The sequence below is a fragment of the Staurois parvus genome, unplaced genomic scaffold, assembly GCF_062004578.1.
Source record: "Staurois parvus isolate SC_StPar_1 unplaced genomic scaffold, SC_StPar_1.0 ptg000423l, whole genome shotgun sequence".
Lineage (NCBI taxonomy): Eukaryota > Metazoa > Chordata > Amphibia > Anura > Ranidae > Staurois > Staurois parvus.
The window spans coordinates 5,297,281-5,310,523 of NW_028318219.1; the positions used below are offsets into that span (position 1 = coordinate 5,297,281).

At 44.6% G+C, this 13,243-nt stretch overlaps 1 protein-coding gene across 1 annotated transcript; it reads right to left on the reverse strand.

Moving 5' to 3' along the window:
- Positions 1–285: 285 nt before the first annotated feature.
- On the reverse strand, positions 286–7,573 carry LOC149454591 (uncharacterized). The gene is made up of 4 exons (XM_089687334.1): positions 7,273–7,573; positions 4,384–4,542; positions 2,323–2,459; positions 286–426 (listed from the first exon to the last, which is right to left on the reverse strand). Exons 1-4 carry the CDS (start codon positions 7,562–7,564, stop codon positions 286–288), a joined length of 729 nt encoding a protein of 242 aa, XP_089543460.1. The 5' UTR covers positions 7,565–7,573.
- Positions 7,574–13,243: the final 5,670 nt, after the last annotated feature.

A 13,243-nucleotide genomic window follows, 5' to 3' on the forward strand; every position in this document is an offset into this window, starting at 1 on the left:
ATTTTTCAGTTTATATAGTGAATGTTTGAGTTTGTAAAGAAGAATACAAACACTGCTATTTTTTTGAACAGTCTAATATTCACTTTTCTTCAATTTTTTTTAGAGGAACAACACACATTTGATATGTTTTTCTTCATGTTTTGATTTGGAATAGAATGTGTCGTGTTCCCAATGCATTTGTGTGGATGGAAATAAAAGCTATTAGAAGGATTTTGAGCTTTATTCACTTTTTTCAACACGCTGCTATTATTTTGAACAAAACTGTACATAACAAAGCATGGTACCCTATAAGGGTCTTGCATCAGGCCTCCATGGCATTGGAAGTCTTCTGTTATGCCAATCTCGTCCTTTTATTTCTCGGGCCATCTGGCAGAGAGCACATGTCAAGCAGCAGCAAATGGTACAGTAATCGTTCAAAAGACTACCCTGTATGGACAGAGGTGTAAGATGGTAAGAGTGTTCCACACATCCACTACTGGACAAAACATGTTATAGGGGGTTCTCTAATGGGTGAGAGACCAAGTTAAAAACATTTTTTTACTAAGAGGAGTCCACTATAAATGTTGAGGCAGTGTGCAGCTGGGTGCAATTTAAAGGGTTCAAATTTTTTTTCCCATTATTCTAGGTAAGAACGCATTTAACAACGCCAGAGGCTGCAACATTTGGCTGAAGATAGAACTGAAAATGATAAAAATGACGGTTCTTAAAAAAATGGTTTAAAAGTAAACTAGTAGAACAGAGTCAAGAAAAGGAGTCACAGTGAGCACCAGGATGGATAGTGGTTGGTTAAAAATTGATAAGTGGAGATGGAGGGGGGGGGGGCTTAACTACAAGATTTTAAAATGGATATTGCCAATTAAATGGAGGATACTGAATCAATTGGAGGGTCATGAATTATCAATCTAGTTTGATACCACTGGCTATATTAGAAGCACTTCATTATAGACTGTTGGGTACCAACTGGTAGAGTTTGAACAAAGGATTCCCAAACGTCAAATTTTTTGACCAGTGATTCTCCACCCAGCCCACGTCAAAAATATTATATAGTTTTAGCTATAAAAAACAAAGAAATAGTGGGGATCTGGATAGACCCACTTATGAAGAATGCTTTTCCGTGCTGCAAGGGATATAATCGTGAGCAGTTTGCAGCCTCTTGAGATCCTAGTATCTGGGATATCAATTAGGCCAAAAAGTGCCCATTCAGGGGTCAGAGGTAGGTAGTTTATTAAATGGGTTGTGGTATAGTGCACTGGTAGTTTTTTTTGTTTTTTTTTATAAAAGTACTCCTGCGAATGAGCAGTGAGACGGCTATAGACACACAGCATTACATATTCTGAATGTTGTGTGCAGCTCATTGGTTATGAAAGGGGGTACAGTTAAGGACCCATAACTATCAGGTTGATCAGTAATGGGAGCAGGGGTTCATTGTCCCCAAGACTATATGGGAGCCAGCTGGTGAACTGTGGACCTAGATCGTTCCCTGGCATGATAATAATACTGTCGATCAGTGGATGTAAAAGAGTGACCCAGCACCTGTGGACAGTTGAGATGGGTAGAAATTGTGCCCTATCCTTGGTGCCAGTGGGAAGGAGGAATTGTGTTCCATGCTTGCTGTTGAAATAAATTTTATCATATTTGTGATTCTTACACCTCATTGCTGGTGTAAGTGCAATATATGATACCCAACGGATGATATCAGTGGGAGAAAATATGTACCATGGTTGGTAGAAGGGATATGACCCCCCAAGGCCAGTTAAATGGCAGCAAAGGGCCGCATCTAGCCAACAGGCCACAGCTTGGGGAGCCATTAGACTAAACCAACCCCCCCCCCCCAAATGTACCCAATCACCAACTGCAGCACATAGGGGAGACAAAAGTTCTTTATACTTCTAGGTTCATTCACAGTTGAAAGGAAGAAATCCGTGAATATTCATCAAATCTCCCTGAACTCATTATCAAACAGTGGTAGCCACTGCATAAACCTTTCCAGAAAAGTAACCGAGCTTCCCCATAGCCGGAATTCCTGCCTTGTTAGAGGAATAGAACGTGGGCTCTGACAATGAGGTTGTGGCGAAGGATAGCAAATTGGTGAGTGTAACTTTCTGGTGGATTGACTAACAATGCACTAGGTGGTTGGGCCATCAGAAGACACTATTACTTTGCCCTGAATGGGCAAAAGGGTGAGGTTTCACTTAAGGTCCCACAGGAATAGAAAGGCCTAAAGTCAATGCCTCAAAAACATTATCACATAGCTATAAAAAAGGGCCCCAAATCAGGCCTATAGTTGGAAGCAAAGAGAAAGCAAAGTTTAAATTGACTCACTGGTATTCTGTAACGCTCTCTCACTCCTGTACGCAATAGGCACATGGCACCTGGCAGCATTCCAAAACAGCACCCCTCACCGAACATTGAAGACAGGTAGCAGGGAAATACGCAGGCGCAACAAGAACCCAAGATACCTGGGAGAGAAAAAGATGCAGAATATAATATGCATTTTATTGCAACCATTTAAAGTCCAACTACAAGCAATTTTTTATTTTTTTAAATACAATGGGCCTCTAGGCAGAGAAAATGATAAATGCATTGCAGAACTGTCCTTTGCAAGATTTCTATTCCTGCCCCCTAAGGGAGGGTTATCACAGTGTCCTTCATTCAAAGTATTTAATCAGAGAGTGGTGCTAAGATCATCACTGCTCTCATTAAACACAGGACTGCCAAAGTTCATCCAGTGCCCCCATTTGAAGTTACTTCTTTTGGGGGGGCACTCGTGTCCTGAGCTCCACTGCCTGCATCCATACACACAGATGGTGGGGCACAACCCCGCCCCCCACTCCCTCATCACAGCATTTGAGAGCAGCGGAAGCCAATGGCTCCCATCGCTATGGATCTGCCCTGTGAGGAGAGAGAGAGAGACTGCTTTCCTGCACAGCACTGGATCGTGATGGGGCTCAGGTAAGTATAAGGGGGGGCTGGATACAGAAGGTTTCTTCCCTTCATGCATAGAATGCATGAAAGTAACGTAGCACTATCCCGTAGGAGTCACTGAGTTAAACTCCTTAAACTCTGCACAGTCAGGCTTAGCAACTATGTACAAAAATGTTGATACCAACAGTCTCTCTAAGGGATTATTATTATACAGGATTTATATAGTGCCAACAGTTTTCTCAGTGCTTTACAATACAAAGAGAGACAATATAGCAATAATACAGTTCAATACAAGAGGGTTAGGAGGGCCCTGCTCCTTGGAGCTTACAATCTAAGAGCCTTCGGTGTACCTTCTCAGACCGTGGATGATTCCTCTTCTCCACCCAGCTGCCTTGAGGGTATCCCTGGGTAAGGGGGGCCCAAGAGCTGCCAATTTTAACCAGTCCTGGATGAGAAGCTAGTTGGGTCTTGCACCTGACTTCCCTCTCCCCTTATCCGGCCTGGGGGGGTAAGAATACTCACAAGCACAAGGTCCTCTCTTGATCACTTAATGGGTTGGTGGCTGCAGGCCTTTTGCTGGGCTAGCTCCTTCCCTGCTACACAGGCTGTCCTCCAGAGATGTTGAGGCAGCAGAGATCCTCTGTTCCAGCAAAAGTCTGTAGGTAGGCCCCCTCCCAGGCTCCATACTCCAGCTTTTCACTCCATCTTTCACCGGACACTCACTGACCCTTCTCAGGCTCTGCCACATTTGAGGGTTGCCCAGTCTCCTGCCAGGAGATTGGCCAAGGTCCCTCAACCTTGCAGATCTGCGTCTCCTCCACCTTTCCTTCAGAAAGCTCTCCACTTTTTGGAGAGGTGGGAAGGCTCCAGACCAGAAGCCCTGACCTGATTGAGCCTCCTAGCCTGTCCTGTGATGAACTCCTGCCTCACTCACAGGCTGGCTTATCTCACGCTGCTACTTAGCCTCTGACAAAAAAAAAACACCACACACAACAGCCTATCTGGCTAACCTGGAGGGCATTACAGAAAAAAAAAAAAAAAAAAAAAATCAGCCTTTAGAACCACTTTAACATAGAAGGTCCCCATCTCCCATATATACTGTCACATACAAGGGCCACTTTAGACTAGAAATCAATTAAAACTACAGTCATGTCTTTGCAGTGTGGGAGAAGGCAGGAGTACCTGGAGGGAACCCACGCTAGAACAGTGAGAACATGCAAACTCCAGTTAGATAGCATTCTGGCCAGGATTCAGAGAAAGGACCCTAGGGACTGGATAGACAAATAACTCCTTTGTCAGGTAGAACAGCTCACATATGGATTTCATCTGTATAATTAGCGGTTTGCCTAGAATGCTGCTTAAAAAAAAAAAAAATTAAAAAAAAAAAAACCCTCTGGGGGTCATCCACAAAGTGGAGTCACTGCATACTACTGAATCAGTGGTGTCATCTGTACTTACACATTGGGATGTCATCACAGCACTGTAAGAGACCACTACCCCATGAAATGGATCCATATGCCATAGGCCCTCCTCGTGGCCCCATGTAGTCGTACATTTGAGAGCCGCCCTGCATGTTCAACACAACAGAAGTCTGTGGCTGGGGCTGCATGGTCATAACTAGAAGAAAACATTTATATGCATTACCACAAAGAAATACATTGAGCTTAATTTACGAAGACTGGAGAGTGCAGAATCTGGTCAGCTATGCAGAGAAACCAATCAGCTTCCAGGTATTGTCAAAGCTTAATTAAACAAACTGAAGTTGGAAGCTGATTGGCTACCATGCTCACCTGCACCAGATTTGGAGTTGTCTCTTGAAGTGGCTGCAAGTCCTCCCCAGATGACCATGTCCATGGTGCAATGAGGAGAATTGCTTTTTGCTCTGTGATTGTCTTAAGAAGGAAACTCATGATGGTTTTAATTTTTTTTTTAAGGAATAAATGGACTGTTAGTCTAACTGCTTAGAAACCCCCCCCCCCCCCCACACTTCAGATGCATAGTTAGTTGAAGTCAGGAGATGACCTATAGAGGTCAATTGCACAGAGCAGCCAATGACTTCGCCTGCAGTATCTAAGTTTCATATATTAAGTGTCTGCGGCAGGGATGATAGGTTACTTTTAATCAGAGGAGCTAGGCAGATAGGAGAATGGTGCTTTATTTAAATTTGGCACCTTTTTTGGGTGGGGAGGGGGTCCCTGGTTTTGGCAGGTACCCGTTCCCACTTCCGGCTCAGTTCGCCGCAGTGAACTGAGCTGGACATTCGCCAATCCCCCCCCCCCCCATTACAGACCTCAGCCCAGAGGACTGCAGCCCATTCACAAACCACAGCGCAGTAGGAAACCAACTATGCCGCAAGGCTTTACTGCTGGTTTCCCCTATTCAAGATGGCGGCTCCAGCACCCAACAACCAATTGAAGAATCAGCTCGGGGTGGGGACACTGCTGGATCCCTGGACAGGGAAGTGACCTAATGTTATACAGTATTAGTAGCTACTGACTCTTACATTTTTTTTTTTCTTGGGGGTGGGGGACACTGCTTTAAGTAAAGTACGTTTGTTTTATACACGGTAAAATGTGAGTTTAAAAGACTCTTACACATAAACATAGGTATATACCCATGCACATCACAGCAGACACTGGGGACGGGGACATTTACTAAACTGATAGCACACAATCTGGTGCAGCTGTACATAGTCACCAGGGGCGGACTGACCATTTGTGAACTCGGGCACTGCCCGAGGGCCCGGGGTCAGTAGGGGGCCCCATGAGATGCCCCTGGTACCTTTCATAGGCTTTTTTGGGTGTGGGCAAGGACACAGGGGTCCCATGATCCCCTATTGCCCGAGGGCCCCATGAGTTGTCAGTCTGCCCCTGATAGTCACCAATCGGCTTCGCTTCCAACTTCAGCTTGTTTAATTAAGCCTTGACAATAAAGCCTGGAAGCTGATTGGTTTCTATGCAGAGCTGCACCAGATTCTGTGTGCACCAATTTTAGTAAATGTCCACCACCTGTTTGCCTTCAGACTGTCTCTGTAATTGAAACATCATGTTGACCAGAGGAAGAGGAGGTGGCACCCTTCTGCCGGTGTGTATGCATTCAGCTTGAGATATTAAGTTCTGTAATCCAGATTTTTTTTTTTTTTTTAACAGAAGCCTGAAAACAAATTTACTAATAAGCACATGGGTTGGGCTTCATATATCTGCAAGTAAAACGCCTCATTTTACTTGCAGTTATATGCAGTGCAGTGTACACTTTTGGGATCTGTGATCTGCCAAACCATCCAGATCTGGGATGGTTTCAAATGGCCTGTACTGAAAGGGGGTGAACGTCTGGTCTTGGAAATGGTTAATGCATTTTCTGCATGAAGGTAAAAAAACAAAACACTAATGTTCTAGCCCTCCTTGTCCCTAGACACTTATTTGGGTGCAGTCACCCACCGATGTCCCGGCGGCAGCACCACTCTCCTCTTTCTAGTCTCACAGGAGATGCTGAAGGCAGGGGGAGCCACAGGCTCCTTCTGCCAATAGTCACACTCCTTTGAGGAGAGGGTGGTGGCCTGACTTACCAGAGCTGTGCGAGTCTATGGATGCACACAGCCCTGCTCAAGAGCACACCACATTAGTTTCCCCTCTAGCACACGGCTTGCCTAAAGGGACACTTGGAAGGAAGAAGGAGTGGACAAGGTTGGTGGGAGACTTCTAAAAAGGAGGTAAAGGGATTGCTCTTTGCAATATTGACGCACAGAGCAGGCAAGTAAAACCTCTTATTTTAGAAAAATTGTTTAGTATCACTTTAAGACAGGGGGAGACAAAAGCAGCACATCAAGTCAATTAGCTGTGCTGTAACAGTCCACCAACAGCGGGAGAGAGCAGAGTGACAGAGGAGCTCATTATTCTGATGCTTCTCCTTTCACTGCCCAGTCACAAGGTAGGGGTGGGGCTAGACCCGTAAAGGTCACTGAAGTGCAGCAGGGAAAAGCCAGGTCTTCTCCCTATGCCAGGAGAGTTTTTACCATGCAGTCCTATGACTTTGCATTCTCAAACCACACGCCCGTTGTATAACCCTCACCTTGCACTCAGGGGTGGACTGACAACTCATGGGGCCCCCGGACAATTGGGGATCATAAGGCCCCTGTGTCCTTGCCCACACTCAAAACACACCCAAAAAAGCCTATAAAAAAAAAAAAGAAGAAGGTACCAGAGGCATTTTATGGGGCCCCCTACTGACCCCAGGCCCTCGGGCACTGCCCGAGTGCTCAAATGGTCAGTCCGCCCCTGCTTGCACTACTATGTGTTAATAATAGAAATACAGACTGCATCTACCCACAATATTAATGGGGGTACATACCCGGGTGTGCAGAGGGGTAAGTTGCAGGATGTGTTGGTATGGGCACAGCCACTGGAACTTGCATGGGAACAGTAGCTGGCACCATCTGTACTGGTGTAGAAGGCAGGGCTTGCATCACCGGCAGCGGCAGGTTTTTCTCATTAGCCACTGGAAGTTGCATGGGAGCAGTAGCTGGCACCATATGTACTGGTGTAGAGGGTGGTACTTGTATCACTGGAAGTTGCATGGGAGCAGTAGCTGGCACCATATGTATTGGTGTAGAGGGTGGTACTTGCATCACTGGTAGTGGCATGTTTACCTGGTTGTCAATTCCAGCCTGGCAGAGAATGTTAGAGGTAGAGTGCTATTAATATATTATACAGTGCCAGCACTCTGTGCAATGCTTCGCAAAATAAAAGGGAGGCAGAGTTACAATACAAACAATGTGTATGACTTGCGAGCCAAACTATATAATCAATAAAGTGTTTCTATGGATCGCCAACATCTAACACATAACTCAGACTGTGCAACCTAATAATACATTTATAAATGCAGCGCTCCTTAAAAAATATTAATTCATACTTGTGATTTGTGATAAACACATAACATAATTAAACCATACTTTTATAAATGAAACAATTATAGTGACATGATTTCAATAAATGTCCAAATATAAAAAAACGTGATTATTGCTTTGCGCTAAAAAATATATAGTCCCATCACTCAAGAAGTGATCCAAAAATCATGACGTGGTGACTTATTAATCATGAAATAGTAACTTTCCGTGATCCTCCAACCAGTAAAAAAGTGTGCGCTCACCTCCTTCTATGCCTAAAAAAATAGGCTACACACGCTTGTGGTTCACACAACCTGGAACCTGCTGGAACAGCCGTAGCATATCATGGATATGTGATCTTTCCTATGGATACCTCGTAAGCCCCTTATTAGCTGGATATCTCTGCAGGGATTAATCCCTCCTTGATCTGCCAGCAATCACCTGCTTTTCTCCTCCTGATTATCGCCTCCTCATTCGTTCCGTAGGTTGGTTTGGTTGCTCCCCAGTCTGTCTGACACAGCCAACTGGTTCCAGGCTGTTACAATACATTTTACTACAAGAGGGTTGGGAACACCCTGTTCATGAGAGCTTACAATCTATTCTTACATTGAGAACGTGTTGGATTTTTTTTTACCATTTACTTGTCATTATGTAAATTTTCAGATTTGTACATGTTGTAGATGGCCTTTAACTACATGCCGCCCAGCCACTGTACATATACGGCGGCAGGGCGGCACTCGCAGGCAAAACCACGTTTTAAAACGTGTGTTTTGTAAACAAATAGGGGGCGCGCGCGAGGTACGCCGCCGCCCTATATGTCCCGCGTATAACCGCCGCAGATGTCAGTCGCCGGGTCACAGCCGCTCCTTACCGCTGATCGCTATGTCCCGGCGATCAGCGGCAAACAGTGACAGAGAGCACGGCTGCAGTAGCTGTGCTGTCTGTCACTTCCCTGTCAGCTCGAGGATGAGCTGATCGAGAAAGAACAGTTTCTCTTTCTCGATCAGCCTTGTCCCGCCCAGTACACACCCCCACCCCCTAGTAAAACACTCCCCTCACCCCTATAACCCTTCCCTGCAAAATAAAGTTAACCCCTTCCTCCCCATTGCCATTAGTACAGTGTCAGTTTTTTTTTTTTTGCACTGATCACTGTATTAGTGTTTTTGGGGATGTCAGTACCCCCCAATGTCAGAATGTCTGCCGCAGTCCCGCCATAAGTCGCTGGTCGCTGCCATAAGTCCCTGATCGCCGCCATAATTCGCTGATCGCTGCCATTATTAGTATAAAAAAAACCCTAAAAATCCCAGTATCTTTCCCGCCATTTGTAAACGCTATAACTTTCACGTAAACCAATTAATTTACACGTATTGGGGTTTTTTTCTAGCAAAGACATGCATTTTGGCAGAAATTTATGACTAAATTTGATTTTTGCATTTTTTTTTTACTGGACATGTTTTATAGCAAAAAGTCCAAAATATTGTTTTTTTTTTCCTCAAAGTTGTCAGCCTTTTTTTTTTTATAGCGCAAAAAATAAAAACCGCACAGGCGATCAAATACCACCGAAAGAAAGCTCAATTTGTGGGGAAAAAAAGGATGTAAATTTAATTTATGTACCGTATTGCATGACCGCGCAATTGTCCGTTAAACTAGCGCAGCGCTGTATAGCAGAAAAATGGCATAAATTGCAGTATCTATACCATAGTTTGTAGACGCTATAACTTCCACACAAAGCAATCAATATACACTTATTGGGATTTTTTTTACCAAAAACATGGAGTAGAATACATTTTGGCCTAAATTTATAACCAACTTTGAGTTTACTATATATTTTTTATAGCTGAAAATAAAAAAATATTGTTTTTCTTCAAAATTTTTGGCCTTTTTTTGTTTATAGCGTGAAAAATAAAAAGCGCACAGGTGATCAAATACCACCGAAAGAAAGCTCTATTTGTGTGAAAAAAAGGACGTAAATATCGTTTGGGTGCAACATTGCATGACCGCGCAATTATCAGTTGAATTAGTGCAGCGCCGAGTAGCAAAAAGAGGCCTGGTCAGGAAGGGGGGTAAATCCTCAGGAGCTCAAGTGGTTAAAGCCCAACTCCCGACTTTTGCACAGTTACACCCATGGCTGTGGATAAGGGGGTACCACCAGTCCTCCTGTATGGGGCTCAGGCCAGCATGGGGCAGGGAGGGTGATCAGCATGGCGGGTGGGGGGGGGGCAATTACTGGAACCGATCCCCTGTATGGCTTCCCCTGCAGCAGCTGAAAGCTGGCTTCTTCTCCTCTCTCTCTTGCTGGCTTTCAACTGCTGCAGCCATACAGGGGACCGGTTCCAGTAATTGCCCCCCCAATGCACCTATCATTCTCCCTGTGCATCATATTTTCGCCCCTCCCACTGGTCTTGAGAACGCCCAGTGGGAGGGGTGAAACGCGTTGACGCACTTCCGGTCCGCTGTTTGAACGTCATACACCACTTCCGGTGAGTGGAACGCACGCCGAGCGGTGCGTTCCAGCGGCCATTTTGGGATCTGTCTGTCACACATACTGTCATCCTCTGCACAACAAGTTGTGAGATTTCTGCAACTGATCCTGGATGGTATTTGACTGTGTTTGGCCGATGGAGGCTATATAATAAAAAGCCTCCAATGATTTTGTGAACCATGAGTGACTTGGCATTATTACTATAGATGTAAGAGGAGGTCATTAGCAATATCACACTATATGCAATATTTTCTTCTTTGGCACAACGGTGGAGCGGTTTTGGAGAAAAAAGGTGGAAGAATCATCCTAGTCTGGTGTGGTGGAATGGAGGTCTGGAGGCTATAAGAGGGGGTGTAGGATCCCTAAAAGTCCTAAAAGGCATTCTATTCGCCATTATCTGGTGAGTGCGATTAATGTTTTTTTCACTGGTGGATGGTGGAAGCACTTATCACAGAAGGATAACCACAATATATATTTATTCGTTTTTGGTGAAGCACTCTGAAGTTGGAGAAAAGTTTTTTTATATATAAATTTTTTGGACACATTAATTTTGGACACTTTAAATCAAAATATGAGTTTTTCACTTTATTTCTCTATTATGTGAAATTTGTTGGGTATTGTTTTGCGCTGTTTATTATATAAATTTCATCATATTTTTCACCCTGCTGCCCAGGCCCCCCTGTGTGACCCCCACCCCTGAAGTGCTGCCAGCTTCCCTCCCCTCCTCTAAATACGTCACATTTACCAGCTCCTTCCTTTTCTGAATGAACACAATAAGTGATTGGTACTGAGTATTAAATATACTAGCATATTTAAATACAATAAAGCTTTGGTTCACACCTATGGAGTTTGCTTTTGATCCGTTTTTGCAATGCTTTTGGCATTGAGCTGTGCATTTTACACATGCGTTTTTGATGTATTGTTACGCATTTTGCGTTTTTGTTAAAGGGTATATGTTTTTGTTGCTGGGCAGAATAAAAATGCAAAACGCAGCAAAAACGTATAAAAAAAACCCTGCACTACATGCGTTTCAGTAGTGTCTCCATTGAAATCTATTGTAGCAAAACTCTGCTTTTTGCATTTAAAAACATCCCTGACTATCCAAAAATGAAGTGGATGCAAAAATGCATAGATGTGAACCTGTCCTACAGGAAACCCATGAAAAAAAGCAATAAAAAACAAACAAAAAAAAAACAAAAAACATTGGTGTGAACCAGGCCTAACACATAAAAGCCAAACTCCAGCTAAAATTTTATAAACAGTTACAGCAACAATTTTCTTTTTGTGATAAAAAGGTTACAAAGTAAATAAAAGCTGATTATTGTAAGCAACCCATCTTTGTTTTTTTTTTTTTTAAATTAGGATTTTATTTTGAAAGAATATCTCAAACAAAAAAATGACATAGAACAAACATACAAAACAAAATGAAGAAAAAACCCCCCAAAAAACTAAAAACAAAAACAAACAAACAACCTAGAACATACCAAATCTAGTCCAGACAAAAAAATGAATAAGAAGCATTATAGCGGCCAGCAGGGATCCCACATTATATACAGGTCCAGTTTTTAATAGACTGGACAGTGCTGCTAGATCTAAAAGGTCCTGTGTCCTAACTCAATACTCATGTGGGTTAACCAACATGTCCAAATTGAGTCAAACCTCTTTAATGAATTTCTGAGAAAAAAAAAGTAATGAGGTGTCTTATAAGAAACGCACTTATTGAGATCAAATATCCAATCAGATGAGGTTGGGGAGAGCGGGGAAGTCCACTTAAAATGTGGAGTTCCTCCCAAAGTTCCACTTGTTTGCCTCCACTGCCATATTTAACACTTTTTTTGGGGGGGAGCGGGTACCTGGTTTTGACAGGTACCTTCTCCCACTTCCGGCTCAGTGCGCCACGGCAAAATTCAGTCCGGTTCCCCTCCTCCCTCCCACAGTCTCCTGGGAACTTTCACAGGTCCCAGAAGACTGCAGGACCAATCAGGATATGCAGCACGACTCGCGCATTAGGCACCAGGCTGTGAAGCTGCAAGCTGTCACAGCCTGGTGGCCACAGTTAAGATGCCGGCGCCAGGGAGACAAGGCACGGCACGGGTGACTACATCGTTGGACTCTGGGACAGGCAAGTGTGTGTTTATTATATGTCAGAAGCTACAAAAACTGTAGCTGCTGACTTAATAAACACAAAAATGGCTGGAACTCCACTTTAAGGGCAATTTGCCTTCGGGCCACAAACAGCAAACGTATAACAGTAACCCACTTCAGCGTTCGGTCTTCCAGTGGAAGATCCACATCTAATAACCCATTAAGTGTGCCCACAACCTTCGCCCAATACCTGTGGAGTTTTGGGCATCGCCATAATAGGTGTGTCAAAGACCCCAAATTGCCATCTCTAAGACAAGTCGGGTTGGCTCTTAGGCTAATAGCCAAAGTCTGGGGTCCTATGCGCCCTATGGGGAATAAAAATCTGGGTTAGTCTATGAAGAGGAAAGCGAGATGAGGAAGTGCCTGGAGGATCTCTTCCCAAGCATTGTTAGAAATGGGCCCAATATCCTGTTCCCACTTTACTCTAGAGCAGTGGTCTTCAAAGTGTGGTCCTGTGGCCAAATGCGGCCCTTTACTTGCTTTCATCCTACCTTTTGACTAGTATTCTCCCCACTGTCACCAACAGTGGGGCATAGTACCTGCCACAGACACCAACGACGGGGCACCACTCCTCCCACAGACGCCAACGACGGGGCACCACTCCTCCCACAGACGCCAACGACGGGGCACCCCTCCTCCCACAGACGCCAACGACGGGGCACCACTCCTCCCACAGAGGCCAACGACGGGGCACCACTCCTCCCACAGACGCCAACGACGGGGCACCCCTCCTCCCACAGACGCCAACGACGGGGCACCCCTCCTCCCACAGAGGCCAACGACGGGGCACCACTCCTCCCACAGAGGCC

Bases quoted from the DNA above. Each gene is read 5' to 3' on its own strand.
- LOC149454591 (XM_089687334.1), bottom strand. From the start codon at position 7,564: ATGCCACTACCAGTGATGCAAGTACCACCCTCTACACCAATACATATG. The intron at 4,543-7,272 runs GTATGTACCCCC...GTTTTCTTCTAG, and splicing joins TTACCCCTCTGCACACCCGG to TTATGACCATGCAGCCCCAG. The intron at 2,460-4,383 runs GTAAGTACAGAT...TTTCTCTCCCAG, and splicing joins CTGTGATGACATCCCAATGT to GTATCTTGGGTTCTTGTTGC.